This window comes from Caenorhabditis remanei, chromosome V, assembly GCF_010183535.1.
Source record: "Caenorhabditis remanei strain PX506 chromosome V, whole genome shotgun sequence".
NCBI classification, from domain to species: Eukaryota; Metazoa; Nematoda; class Chromadorea; order Rhabditida; family Rhabditidae; genus Caenorhabditis; species Caenorhabditis remanei.
Window position 1 is genome coordinate 6,140,062 of NC_071332.1, and position 14,013 is coordinate 6,154,074.

Consider the following 14,013-nt stretch of genomic DNA (forward strand, 5'->3'; position numbering starts at 1 on the left):
CTTTTTGAAACAAACAAAGAAATGTTGCCAATTTCCTGTCTTATCTTCAGATAAGACAGTAAATTGGAGAAGAAACTTTGAATAGATAGATAGAAGTGCAACAGTATTTAGTGTAACAATGGAAGTGATGTAAATAGAAAAAGGTGTTTCAGACTTTTCAGATCAAATACTACTTTGAAACCGGTTTATGAATGAGAAAAAAGGAAACTGATTCCTTTTTTCTGAGTTCATCTACATGATCTGCTCTCTGCTGTCATCAATGTTATGTTTCAGAAATACCTCAAAAATCATTTATTTTTTCTTTAAATTCAATGGTCCAATTCAAAAATTCTACGAGTAATCTGTTTAATAATACTGTCATCCAGGTTGTCCAACTCCCAATTTTGTGCTTTCAAGTCCGCCAAGCAACGAGCTTGAGCCAGCTTCCGAGGCTGAAAAATAGTCGTTTGACTTGTTTAAAACTATCTAAACAACCCACAATTACATCCCACAAGGACCATTTTTCAGCCAAGTCAATAGTCTCCTTCAACGAAATTCCTCCACTTCCGTTGATCATTTGCTTCTTACAGTACTCGGTGATGCGTGGTGCTTTCAGGTGATCAGCCAGTTTCAGAAACTCGCCGATGTTGGACTCTAGGATAATTAAAATAATTTCCGGGAATAAGTGTTGAAACATACTGTATAAAAAGAGATCTACACCATGAATAATTTGGAGAAAGTCATGAAAGATGTCGAACCAACAGGTGGATGGAAGATCTGTCCACTCGATGTTTTGAGCTTCGATCATCCCGGAGAGAACTGCAGATTGAAGGGAAATCATCTAAAATCGTGTGATCAATTTATGAATATTCCGCGTCAGCAGACCTTTTTTGACACAAACATGGTATGTCCGAAAGCTTTGACTGACGTATCGAAAATTGTCGGATCGAAATTATAAAAATCAAAAAGTTCCACAGAATCGTACAGTCTAACTGACTTCACAACCATATTGTAACGAATTTTAAACTTTTTTTCCTCCGCTTTATCGTCATAAAATCCTTGTTTCCAGTCAATAATCTTATCGAATCCTGGAATTTCGATGACCATGTTATTGTTTTCTTCTGTGAATTCGTAGTTTCCAGAAACTTTAATAGAATATTCTGAGTTTTCCAGATTGTCCACAACGATTCCAACATCCAGTTCAATTGAACGAAAGTTTTCCGGCGTCTTTTTTTGATAAATGCTGAATTTCACATTATTCGTTTTGTCAGATTCCGTAGTATCCACTGCGAAACCCCTGAAAATTTGAGAGAAGTAATTGAAGCTGAACTGGTAAAGACAATATACCAATCGATATTGTGGATAGTTTGAATCCAGAAATTCCAAGTTAAGTTACTTTTCTCAATTGGAAAAGTGATGTAGTTCACATAGGATCCGAGTAGAAATGGTTCTGAAAATACAAAAATTTCTGGATTATTCTTTACTCAAGACATACAGATATATTCATTGTTATAAAAAATAACTTACTAGGTTTTTGAAAGTAGTCTTGATGCAGCATTTTTCAGTTGAAAACTGTGAAATTCGAGAGAAGACTGAAGTCGAGAGTTCTTCCTTTCTCGTGAATCCAACACAGCAAACGTGGCAATTGTTCAAAGGTTGAACCACGAAATTTCAGACTCTAAAGTTCACGTGCTTATTGTTTTAATTTGATAACGTAAAATATAAACACTTCATCTCAAGACTTCAAGAAACTGGGAAGCTGAAGATTCTGAATATTTGGAGGTGAGTCTTCTCAGAATACTCCTTTGTGCTTTTTTTAAAACCAAACCGTTGTTTTTACAGTTCTGAAAACGCTTACCATCGAATATTGTTTCAATTATAATCCAGTTCAGTTTTATTTTCTATTAATATTCATCGTAGTTCTCCTAGAAATTTGGTTTTTCTATCTAATCTTGTCGAGGCACCAACATCTTGATACTTCCAGAATCCCCAGTTTTTCAGAAAACTCAAAATTTCTTTTTGACTGTTCTCAGAATCTCAGATGCCATGAAAATTCAAACTTACAAAAGATCAAACACCTCCTCCATACAACAAGCAACTACAGTATTGTTTCAGTGGTTCTTCCTCCTCCTATTTTCTCTTTTTCTGCCTTCTTCCTCCCGTTCTCCTCTCATCAGAAAAATCCGAAAAAAGGGAGGAATTTCAACGGATTAAAATCCCTCCAGTCACCCTCTCTATTTCTCCGTTTCTTCCGTTCACACTGTTCACGGATTAGCCTCAATACAGGTTAGAGAAGCCACCCCAGAAGGGACGGATATACTCTGTAACAAAGAAACTTTTCCATTTCAATTCGGAGAAGCTTTACTTCTTTTCGATACTTTTCATCGAAGCTGTCTAACTGCATCTCAATTTTAAACCAATTTCCCATAGAATGCTAACTGCTCTAATTCTACTTCAATTACTCATTCCACCTAGCATCCAATTCTTTTTCGGATCTGGAGGTGGAGGCGGAGGTTGTGGATGTCCGTGTCCTGTACCACCGCCTATTCCAATATGTGCTCCGCCTCCGATCTGTGCTCAACCTGCTCCGTGTTCTGTGGCTCCATCGTATGCATCGTACTCACCGTCTTATTCACCGTCTTATTCTTCATATGCTTCTGCTCCAGCTCCATCGCCATTTTATCAGGTAAGAGTGAATATTTTTGGATTCCAAAGTTCTGAATTCCTAGTTCAGCTTCTAGGGTTCTGAAATAAAGAGTAGGATTTTCCGAAACCGAGTTGCCAGAATCCAACATTCAGAATTTAGTTGTGATAGTGCAGAGAACAGAACTTTTAATCTAGATTTTAATCTTTAACTTAGAATCCAGAGCCTCGAATTCTGGACTCCGATTCCAAAGTTCTGAAGATCTCAATGCAGAAACTAGAATCATGAATTCCGAAATTCGGAACTTCTCATTCTGTATACCCTCTTCCATAACTTTTATTTCAGCCTGGTTGGTCTCCAGCCATCCCCTCATACGCCTCTGCTCCATCCTATTCAACTTCCTACTCCGCTGCTCCACCTCCCCTCATAATCCCCTCCGGCCCCTCATATGTTGCTCCAGTATCTGCTCCAAACTACTCTCTAACTCCTTCAATTGCTATCCCCGGACCACTTCCACCATCTCCAGTTTACATACCAGCGCCTGGACCTCTTTCGATTCCAGTGGTTACAAGTGGATACGATCAGTGAGTGATTTTCGACAGTTTTTAATGATAAAATATTGAATTTCTTTTCAGAATTTCCATCGTTACAACTCTGGCAACAACTCCATCATATCTTCAAAGCGGTTATGTTCCTGCTGCTTCGGTAAATGCGGAATCTGAATTTTCATTTATTTTTGAACTTTCAGAAAGCATACGACGAGGATAATAGTATCGAAGGAATGGCTCCACCGCCACCACCTCCACCAATTGATATTCCCAAGTAATAACAGTTTTTAAATTTATTTCAATGATTTTATTCCAGAGAACCGCTCACTTACGACTACCGAACGTCAGAAGTTGTCACGCCCTCAGACTACTACAAACCTGCATTTGTTCCAAGTAACCCAATAATTCAAATTCTGCATAAATGTGTTTCTCTCTATTCCAGGCGCGAGTTATATGGAAGACGTCACAGAAGAAGGACAACTCGTTGAGAAACAAGGATACTGGATGAAAGGACAACCGGTTTCACAAGCATCTTCAAAATATGGACAGTTCGAAACAAGGCATAACATTCTGAAACGAATGAAAACTGAAACTATCCCGAGAACTAATAACACTTGCAACTCCATAAAGTTAGCAAATGTAATGATGAGAGCAATTGTCGATGACGTTTCTGTGTCGAAACGAATGATTCAACATGCCACGAAACTCGCTTTCGACGGTGCCAAATTCGATGTTTTCTGTGCAATCGGAGAATTCAGTTACAGCATTCACTCTCGGAAATATTGCGAGGTAACGAAGCAGGAAGTTACTTGCTTCGCTTTCCGATAAATTTCTTTCTAATTAGAATAAATTATTGACTTTTATATCTTATATGTACTTGAAATAAATATGTAACACTCTTAAAAATAGAGTAAGTGCACGATTCCCGGACTAGCAACAGAAAAAACAAATAATTAAGGCGTTAGAAGATAAATATACACGAAATCTTGAAAGAAACCAAGCGATAGAATAAGGCAATAAATTACTGTAATAACATCACGAATTAATAGATAATTAAGGCTATCGAACAAATCACATCGGTATAAGGAAAGTATCACATTTGGATTGATAGGGAGGGAAAACTAACTTCTGCAACCCATCACAATAATTGTTTACCCATTTCTTGTAAATCATGAGGCAGTAAAGCTCTGAATAAATTGTCGAACATTTTTAGAGCATTCTGAAGAGTGCTTGGAATCGAACGAGATAGCCAAACATGTTGAAATTGGCCACGAACACGGAGCATTCTGAAATAACAGTCTGCATTTAAAAACAAAGAAACGAAAAACATACGTATTTGCTAAATCTGTACGAATTGCGGGAGGTAGATTGATAACTCCTACGCGACCAGGTGAGTATGGTAGCCCTTCTTCAAAACTTTTCTTGCGATCAATGGGTTGACTACCGTAGACACACATATACTGTCCAAGTTTACTGACAAGAACCATAAGTTCAGTGACAAGACGAATCTCTTCAAGGACTAAAGCCAAATCGTAGCTATATGGGAGAAGTTTGCTAGTTGCGTCGAGAGCAGATGTAGTACGCTTCAGCTCGATACGAGCTTTCTTGAATACTACAGGAGTAAGTCGTTCCATATTCATATTTTCTGGATTCAAAATCATCTCTACAAAAACGGAAATTGGCATCTTCTTGTTTGCAGACATTCCGAATAGTGTTGTTTCTGAGCCCGATGAAATGTCAGCGTTCGGAGAGCTGCTACTGTTTGGCTTCCAGTATCCATAAGCGTACTTTGTAAGTTGATGCTCAACTTTTCCGAGTGTTTGTACTTGCTCGAACAGGCTGACCATATCACTGAAATTAATTGTATTTCTATTGGATTTTTAAAGATAGTTCTTACCCATCAAGAAGCATGTGATGAGCGGCAATGACTGGAAGCAAAAATGCGTATTTCTTCATGTCAGTTGAGCCGTTGAAGGCAACACCGACGGAAGCAAGAAGAGACATATATGATAACGAAGGTGGCATCGCCTCACATCCAGTTGACAGATCACACACCATTGAACCAAGAACAGTTTGTCTATCACTCAGTTTCGCTGCGAGAAGAGCTTTTTTGGCAACCGACTCCGGAGAAGCGCATAGATATCCATCGTCTCCAGTCGAGAATTTGATAACAACGGATACACGTGGCGACACATATTTCTCTACTTCAAACGGCCATGTTCCTTCAACACACAGAGTAACAAACGGAGGAAGAGTTGAGAGAAGTGGTCCATTTTTCTCGTCGACATGAGTGGAGAGGTAAATCCGTGGTACTCGTCTTTGGATTGATGTCAAAACTGCAAGAATAATTATTGGATCACGAATTTCAAAAATAAACAAACGTTTCCTATCAGAAATCAACAAGCTAGCAAGATTGGGGCCGAAGTGAACTACTTTGCACAAGGGGAAATCGTCGAGGAATTGATCGATGATAGTTCTTGCTTGATCTCCCTCCAGATAATTCGATTGAGTGTCGATCGATGGCACAAACTGTAAGTAATGCGATAATTCTTAGTAATTGATCGAAGAAACTTACCGTGATGAAGAGCTCTTGACACACTTGCATCATATGGAAGAGTTCCCGATTAGTGTATGGCAGTTGATAGCGATCAGTCGTTCTCACTTCGAAATTCACGAACAAATAATTTGCCTTACAAGATGATAGTCTGGTTGCCAGTTTCAAGATCTGAATAAAGAATATGTTTACGAAGAGATTGGAAATCAGCGTTGCTTACAGTGTCTGGATTTAAAATTCTGCAACCGGAAAAATCTTGATACACCGCTCGGAATGCACGATCTGGCTGATCTCTGATGGTGAGCTCTTTGATAGTTCCATCTGCGCTAATATCAGGAAAATGTTTAGAAGCGCTATTTCCGTTAAGAAGACTATGATCCCCACTGGCGTTTCCGTTCGGAGAACTTGGAACACTCGTCGAAACTCCATTGGAATGCCCCACATGCTTGTGAAGAGCATACTTATGAAGCCTCACAATTTGAACAAAAGTTGCGAAAGCATGTCGGATTCCTGCATAGTCCGATCCAACGACTTCTACTCCTCTAATTGCATCGATAGTAAGAGTGTACGAACCAGATGGACGTCCGTCTTCAAATACACCGCATGTCACTTTTCCTTCTAATGCTGATGTCTCATGGTCAGCCAAACGATGTCCTGTAAGATAGGCTAGAATTGTGTTGAGTATTACGAGAATTCACAAAATCATACCTCTGTATTCGATATCCACACCAACACTGACGAGAAGCGGCTTGCTGAGCTCAATGATTTGCATCACTTGGCGCGGATTCGCACTCGAGCAATCGTCAAAATATACTTTCAGCTTTCCGTCTTTTGGAAACTCAAAGTTTCGAGGAGATTGATGTTTTATCGAGATTAGTTTTGGTTGAGGCCAAAGCAAGTCAGTCCATGAGTCGATTTCTCCTTCAATATACTTCTCGTACTTGATAGAATCGTTAAGAATCTGTGTATTCAGAGTTTCTGTGCATGAAATCAATGACATTCTATCATCCATATCATCGACCGAACGATGGTGCCGAACATCTCTTGCGATTCGATCCATACTGAGAAGTGATAAAAGAGCAGGACTGTGCGTTTCCGCGAGGGCAAACGCGTCTTGTCCTTTTTTCGTTTTTAATGAAGGATTGGCTCCAGCTGAAAGAAGAATCTTCACAACTTCTGCATTCGCTTTTATCACTGCTGTATGAAGAGGTGTTTCTTCTTTGAAATTCGCAAGATCAACATTCGCTCCATTCGTCAGTAAAGCTTTTACGACTTCCGGCGTAGCGAAATCGGCTGCCCAGTTTAGTAGCGTGTTTTTTGTATCTGGCGTGTCCACCGAATCGACTGGCACGCCGGCCCGGATGAGTTGGCAAAGACGTTCAGTTCTGGAATAATGTTTATTGTAATTAGTTTGAAAATTAATAAATGGAGAAGTGTGCTAAAGAAGAACTAGCGCGTATTTCAAGTTACGCCGAGAGAAGATCCAAGTGGCCGCTGATTATGCAGGTTTTCATATAAAACGTATTGTTCTCAAGCAAAATAATACATTACTTAGGCTCAAATGACTACTGGGCCGGGCTGCAGTACTCCTGGTTTCTACCCGCAACCTCGTGCTCGTGATGATTCAAATATCGATGACATTCCGGTGAATAGTACCTACTTGGCAACTGTTATGCGAGACCGCGAGAATATAAGATCCGACTGATTATCAAAATAAACATTTCTTACTTGTGCAAATTGATTGATTGAAGTGCTTCTCGTACAAACGAGAGGCGCACGCCTTCCGATTGACAGCATTGATACGCTGTTTTTCCTTCAGAGTTCTGCACACATGGGTTCACACCTCCAGAAAGAAGTGCAGCAACACTATCGGCAGCATCTGAATGATAAATCAGTCTAATCAGATGAGGAAACATTCTATACCTAACCACACAGCCTTGTGGAGAAGTGTTCCTTCTTTACAGCACAGTTTGTCAACTTGTGCGTGGAAATCAGCTTGATTCTCTGAAACTTTTCGATAATTTTTATTTATCAATTAACTGAAAGCTTACTCATTTGAGACAGAATCGAGCAGATGACATCGACACGGCCGCTCTCGAGACATTGTAGTAGAACCGGAGCGGCTTCTTCCTTTTCACCCATGTCGCTGAAACAAGTGATTGTATATCAAAATGAAGCGAGAGAACAATTTGGCAGATATAATAGACTAACACGTTGTTCGAGTGGTTGAACAGATCACAGCAACACAATAATTGGTTACACAAAACGATTTAGAACATGTACAAAGTAGAGAGAAACTAGACAGAATCCACGAAAAGCGGAACGCGTCCGGGACGATTCCACGTCGCGATGGCCGAACTCCCGGGGGACTAGTTTTCCGGCGGAGTGTCGTTGCGCGTAGGGTTTAATAAAATATTCTTTTTTACAATTTTCAACCTAATTTCGCAAATTTTTGCTCTTTCTTCATTTAAAACTTAAAATTAAATTAACAATATAATAAACTAAATTTTAAGCATCCGTTCTTCTTCTATATTTTCACTTATACACTCATTTTGTATGTCTAATTTTCTTTTTGTTTGCAGAAATGCGGGTTGTCCTCCAGCGAGTCACTCGAGCAGCAGTTACCGTTAGTGATGAAGTCGTAAGTATTCTATCGTTAACTCAGAAACTAAATTACTTCACCAGGTAGGCTCCATCGGCAAAGGACTCTGTGTGCTCGTTGGAATCCATCGAGAGGATACAGAAGAAGACATGAAGTACATAATAAGAAAAATTCTGAATCTTCGAATATTCCCAGCTTCTGAACAGAAGCCATGGGATAAATCAGTGATGGATCTCGATTTAGAAGTGTTGTCTGTCAGTCAGTTCACACTTTATGGACAGTTTAAGGTGAGTTCCTACACAAAAACATTATCATAGAAACTAGATAATTTGGGGTTCTATTTATCCTGAAATTTTTCTATGATATCAATTAAAATCCCATATTTTCTCACACGTTAACAGTTTCTACTGATTCCAGGGCAACAAACTCGATTTCCATACGGCGATGGCTCCGACAGAAGCGTCAAAATTCTACGAGACTTTCTTGGAATCTATGAAGAAAGCTTACAAGCCGGAAAAAATTCAAGACGGAAAGTTCGCAGCGATGATGAGTGTGGATATCGTAAACGATGGTCCAGTGACAATTACTTTTGATAGTAGAGAGAAATAAATATGTTTAAAATTGTAATATTCTTTTTTTTTAATTTTTAATCTCATTCTCACTTCGGTTAATTCCCGATTTATATCTCAAACAGTTGTTTCAGGAAAATTGTAGAAAATAACCTTTGCAGATGTCATTCGAAAGACTTCAGAGAGATTTGCATGAGGCCATCGAAGGCGTCAACCGGTACAACCCGGAAAATGTGTCCGATCTGGCTGCCTGTGTGCAAGCTATGGTTGCCGAGAACAAGTACGACAAAGACATTGTTCTCACAATTCTCAAGCTTTACCAGCTCAATCCGGAAAAGTGAGTAACAAAATGAGTCAGTTAAGAATGCAAATACATTTTTACAGGTACGATGAGGCTGTCGTTCGGCAAGTTCTCCTCAAGACATTGATGGTGTTGCCATCAAGTGACTTTGCTCTCGCTAAATGTCTCATTGACACCAACAGACTCGGATCTCAAGAGCTCCGCCGCATCTTCGACTTGGGAGCAGTGCTCGAATCCTGCAACTTTGCCGTCTTTTGGAAGTTGATGAAGGGAACTTACAAGGTTGGTACTAGATATATATATTTGTTGGAAGTTGTTGGTTTTCGGAGTTGAAGTAAAGCAAATCTAATTCCAATCACTCTTTTCAAAAATTATTTTGATTGTGTAATTCAAATATATTTCTAGCCGTCAACGAACACAACTGAGCCATTCAAAGTTCCATCAGAGATCCCAAAAATGGTCAAACATTTGGTTGGATTCGAGGATTCTATCAAGCATTGTAAGTCAAATTTCACTAGAATTCCTTTCGAAATCAATGATTTTTCAGATGCCTGTCGCGTCATCAGTGTGACATTCCAAAACATTGAGAAAAAACTTCTGAGCCGTCTTCTTGGTGGAGCCAGCGACAAAGAAGTGACCGCTCTGGCAAAGAAGTTCGGATGGGAAGCCAAGGAAAATGGTGATGTGTTCTTCGTCGCCAACCACGAAGGAACCATCAAAACACGAAATATCGATGAGAAAATTCAGTTCTCCCGTAAGTTTTTAAAATGAAAAAAACAATTGTAGCGAATTATTTTCGTTTCCAGATGTCGCCGATCTTCTGACCAGCATTCAACCACCATTGACCCACTGATCTATCCATTGTCATTGATATAATAATACACTTGTTTTTGTTGGTTGACTTTTCCCTTTTCCCGTATTTATATAACTTCCCATCTCTTTTTTCATAAACTTTATTTTGTTAATTGTTAACAAATTGACCCGCATTATGTACATATAATTTATGATTTCCAGTCCTTTCAGCTATCGTGCTCCTAACTTTCCACTGTCGTTCCAATTACTTTCAATCCATCGGGAGCACGGACAACCCATTCTGGCCAGCCACCGAAATATATTTTCCCATTGTATCCGGAACGTGTCAAAGCCCACCAAACCATTGATGAGCGAAGTGATGTGGAGCAGTATATGATCTGAAAACGAAATCATTGCGAAGAATTTGTGATTTGCCATTGTACCACTGGCTTTCTCAACGACAAAGCATTATTGGTGAAGAGTCCTTTCAAGTGATCGATATCCTTCCATTGGCCAACAGCCCAGTCGTACACTGCATCCACTGGAATATTTCGAGCTCCTTTGATATGTCCGTACAATGCTCCTTGGGCTGTTCCGAGGAATTCATCTTTAGTTTGAGCATCCACAACATCAAAATTATCAATTTCAGTGTTCAGAAGAACATCATCGTAGGTAATTATTACAGAATCATTCCATGAAGCAAGGAAATCTCCTTGCCTCGGTTTCCCTGCAACGTCTCCTTGTTCTGTTTTATATTGACCACTTCTAGCTTGATGAGTTTTCCATCCCAAGTATCCCCCAGATAGAAGAGAAACTTTTTGATGACCGAACAGTTTAAAAATCCAAACAGTATAAGCACTCCATATCATTTGTCCTCTATCGTACACAATGACGTGGCAATCGTTATCAATTCCTTGTGATCTCGCGAATCGTTGGAATTGAAGTGGATGGACTGGTACACCAGCGTGACTTAAATTCGAATGGAAAATGAGACGAGCGGATTCAAGATGATCAATTGAGAAGGCGTCACGACTTTTCGCCTCATCGCCGCTCGCCGCTTCGAGAATACAAATCTTTCGTTTCGTAATCAAAAGGGTTAGCAGATGGTTTGGAGTGATTTCCATATCGGATCGTTTTGAGAGAAGACTGGATTCCATTGATGGGCGGGGCTGAAACTAGGGAATTCTAGAGAAAAATTAGGAAGGTTTGAACTTACAAGTCCATAAGATTCCTTCTGAAAAGTGTTTGCTGAGGAAACGAAAAAGAAGAATGAGATGATTGTGGCAAGAATGAATACGGCGAGAAGGGTTACTGTAGCAGAAACGCAAGCGATTTTCCATCGTTTTGAAGTGCTCTGGAAATAAAAATGAGTGGATTTAGAGAAGAAGTCACGGAATCTGTTTTGAGTAAATTGGTTCAATTTTTTTGTTATACTTTTAGCAAGAATATAGCTCAATTGTTGTTGCTGAAATTTTTACGACAGTTTCATGTAGCTTTGAGATGTAAAGGTTTTAAAGGAAGCTTCTGAAAGTCCCTCCGGTTTGAATCAGTTCATATCAAAACAATAAGAAAAACTTAATATATCAAAAGCTACAAAAACATAATATTTCGTAAGTGACGCCCATTTGCATACTGTATTTCAGCTTCCTACATTCAACCCGCAGTATCTCGAAAACTAGAAAACTTATCTGAAAGTGTGTAACTATGAAAACGGAGATAAAAACAAGCCAAATAACTTTGTAATTGATATCTTTTTGATAGCTCTTCTGGCATTTGAGATATGTGGTTTCAAAGACAGGCGATAAAAAAGAATGTAGCTTGAAGCTGAATATCTCAAAAGTTAGAAGAGCTATCAAAAAGTTGTCAACTGCAAAGACAAAGATCTAAACATTTTCTTGAACGAACAGCTTCTAAAACTACCTTTCGAGTTTCCTTCCTAGAAGAGTGTCGGTTAAAAGAATCACCCATAAATGGTGTGGATGTAAGTGTAAAAACTTGCATTGAATCGTCATACATCACGAAAAACTCTTAATCAGTATAATTCAACGCTGTCCCCTTGTTCACTCACTCTTGACATTAATTCTTTTTTTCTATTCTTTTATTCCAATTTTCCCTTTTCACAACACCCTTTTCACTTCTTCAGTCTCCGTGTCATTAAACGAATTTCTGGCGGGCGGAATCTCTTTTTTCGAATCGCATTTCATTTCGAGAAACCTAATAATTATGTGATTTATGGTTGGGTGATAATGTGAAAAATGATAAGGATTATCACTCGAAAGTACTACTTAGACCTTGAAAACTATGAAGAATAGCAACTGACTACTCACATTTTTTGGGTTATGAATGGCGATGTGGGTGGGTGTCATTGGAGGTGGAATCGGAGGAGGGGTCCCCATCATCGGAACTTTTTTTGCCTGTAATATATTCGTGAAATTAGGAAATGAGTTGATAACATCTGGGTTAGTGAACAAGTCGGTGTACAAGACTTCATGGTAAAAACATCTTTTGAATGAAATGTTTGTCAGGAAAAATTAGAAAACTTTGAGAAGGTATCATTGAGTCGCAAGTGGTCTCATACATATTTGATATTTCTGATTTTCTGTATTGGGTAGTTCTAGATTTTTAGATTTATAAGTTGTAACTGTTGAATTTTTTTCAGGTTTTGAGATATAGCGGTTTAAGAGAAGGTAACAGAAAAAGACAGGCTACGAGTGGCTCCAGCCGGAGATGATATAACTTTGAAACTAATGGAGCGATAAAAAGGCTACTTAAAGCAAAATATGTACAACGTAATGCTAATTATTTTTGTAGTTAGCAACTTTTTGATAGTTCACTCAGTTTTTGAGAGAATAAAGAGGAAATTAGTTGCAAACTTTTTGATATTGCTTCTAGTTTTTGAGATAAGCCGCTTCAAAGTGAGGCTCTGAACCGGAGAAAACGTTCATTTTCACTTCATTTTGAAGATTCAGAACTTTTCAAATTATCTCTGTTTTTTTTTTTTTTTTATTTAAAGTCTACTTCCAGTCACTTTTCCTCTACAATCCCATACAAAATCTCAAACCAACTCACCATTTTCCTCTCGGTTCTCCTCACTCTTCCCAACTCATCGTAGAAATAATCAGGGTCTTCATATTCTTTTGTATCTAACTCTTCAACAGTGTTATACACATCTTCCACAGTTTTCGTCTCATATTCTTTTGGTCGAACTCCAACCGACCACTTCTGCATTTCTGAAATCTTGTTGGTGTTTTGATACAGAGAGAGAGAGCAATGAAATGGGGGAGGATCGAGAACGAGAGAAAAATGGTAATGAAAAAATGTCTTTTAGGGGAATAAAGAGAAGTGAATCAGCTACAAAAATCTAATCGTTTAGGTTGACCGACCGGAGAAAGAGATGGGAGGTTGGCTGACTGTTTTGTGTTCCAAGGACGTTTCGGCTTACCTTTTCACCTACATTTTTCTCCAGTCTTCTCCTGTTTCGGATCACTATTTCCGAAAAGAGGCATACCTCATCTCCCCCTTCTTTTTTCTTCCCTTTTTATCCTCCACGGGTTGAATGCGCAACTTTGGCGCGCTTTGAAACAAAAGAAATCTGGTATTAAGCAGCGAGGGAAATGGATATGTATGCGGTAAGAGGGCAATGTGTTCAACAAAATCATTTTAATATCATGGTGATAACGATTGTATGTAGACAACAAGAAGAGAAGTGATAAAAGATAATAAAAAGGACAAGGGAACTGAAGAACGGCTGTGGGGATAAGAATGGCATGGAACTGGACTTTCCAGTTATTCAGAAAGATATTGTGTGAAGAAATTACGAAAATAATATATCAATTTCTGTTGAGAACGAATTCAAATCTGGCATCTTTCCAAGTGGATTCTTCTGGCAGAAACCGTCTTTTCAGAATTGAAACATGTGATTTATAGTGAGACGTGTTTTACATCTATAATAGTACCGTATCTGAAAATGGTACTGTAACTGACGTCACAGGGTATCATGAAATTTTCACATTATCTTTCGCCA

At 38.9% G+C, this 14,013-nt stretch overlaps 5 protein-coding genes and 1 pseudogene across 6 annotated transcripts; 3 read left to right on the forward strand and 3 right to left on the reverse strand.

Annotated features, from left to right (window-relative positions):
* Positions 1 to 308: 308 nt before the first annotated feature.
* On the reverse strand, positions 309 to 1,537 carry GCK72_017645 (uncharacterized protein; the record flags this gene model as incomplete). Its single annotated transcript, XM_053732184.1, has 6 exons — positions 309 to 431; positions 479 to 633; positions 679 to 820; positions 865 to 1,276; positions 1,327 to 1,429; positions 1,507 to 1,537. 6 exons carry the CDS (start codon positions 1,535 to 1,537, stop codon positions 309 to 311), a joined length of 966 nt encoding a protein of 321 aa, XP_053581097.1.
* An 873-nt stretch (positions 1,538 to 2,410) lies between these two features.
* GCK72_017646 (uncharacterized protein) lies at positions 2,411 to 3,999 on the forward strand (the record flags this gene model as incomplete). Its single annotated transcript, XM_003112405.2, has 6 exons — positions 2,411 to 2,665; positions 2,969 to 3,207; positions 3,259 to 3,328; positions 3,372 to 3,445; positions 3,488 to 3,564; positions 3,614 to 3,999. The coding sequence occupies 6 exons, from the start codon at positions 2,411 to 2,413 to the stop codon at positions 3,997 to 3,999; spliced, it is 1,101 nt and encodes a 366-aa protein (XP_003112453.2).
* Positions 4,000 to 4,309: 310 nt separating this feature from the next.
* On the reverse strand, positions 4,310 to 7,867 carry GCK72_017647 (uncharacterized protein; the record flags this gene model as incomplete). The annotated part of the gene is made up of 10 exons (XM_053732185.1): positions 4,310 to 4,457; positions 4,504 to 5,022; positions 5,069 to 5,507; positions 5,553 to 5,700; positions 5,747 to 5,896; positions 5,946 to 6,379; positions 6,434 to 7,110; positions 7,454 to 7,604; positions 7,649 to 7,729; positions 7,777 to 7,867. The coding sequence occupies 10 exons, from the start codon at positions 7,865 to 7,867 to the stop codon at positions 4,310 to 4,312; spliced, it is 2,838 nt and encodes a 945-aa protein (XP_053581098.1).
* On the forward strand, positions 7,151 to 7,430 carry GCK72_017648 (uncharacterized protein; the record flags this gene model as incomplete). Its single annotated transcript, XM_053732186.1, has 2 exons — positions 7,151 to 7,231; positions 7,281 to 7,430. The coding sequence occupies 2 exons, from the start codon at positions 7,151 to 7,153 to the stop codon at positions 7,428 to 7,430; spliced, it is 231 nt and encodes a 76-aa protein (XP_053581099.1).
* A 442-nt stretch (positions 7,868 to 8,309) lies between the features above and the next one.
* GCK72_017649 (uncharacterized protein) lies at positions 8,310 to 10,050 on the forward strand (the record flags this gene model as incomplete). The annotated part of the gene is made up of 8 exons (XM_053732187.1): positions 8,310 to 8,366; positions 8,411 to 8,614; positions 8,745 to 8,888; positions 9,058 to 9,233; positions 9,281 to 9,479; positions 9,603 to 9,696; positions 9,745 to 9,951; positions 10,004 to 10,050. The coding sequence occupies 8 exons, from the start codon at positions 8,310 to 8,312 to the stop codon at positions 10,048 to 10,050; spliced, it is 1,128 nt and encodes a 375-aa protein (XP_053581100.1).
* Positions 10,051 to 10,231: 181 nt separating this feature from the next.
* GCK72_017650 lies at positions 10,232 to 13,495 on the reverse strand (annotated as a pseudogene). The gene is made up of 6 exons: positions 13,444 to 13,495; positions 13,059 to 13,219; positions 12,317 to 12,403; positions 11,206 to 11,343; positions 10,433 to 11,158; positions 10,232 to 10,387 (listed from the first exon to the last, which is right to left on the reverse strand). Coding segments are annotated over exons 1-6 (1,320 nt in total).
* Positions 13,496 to 14,013: the final 518 nt, after the last annotated feature.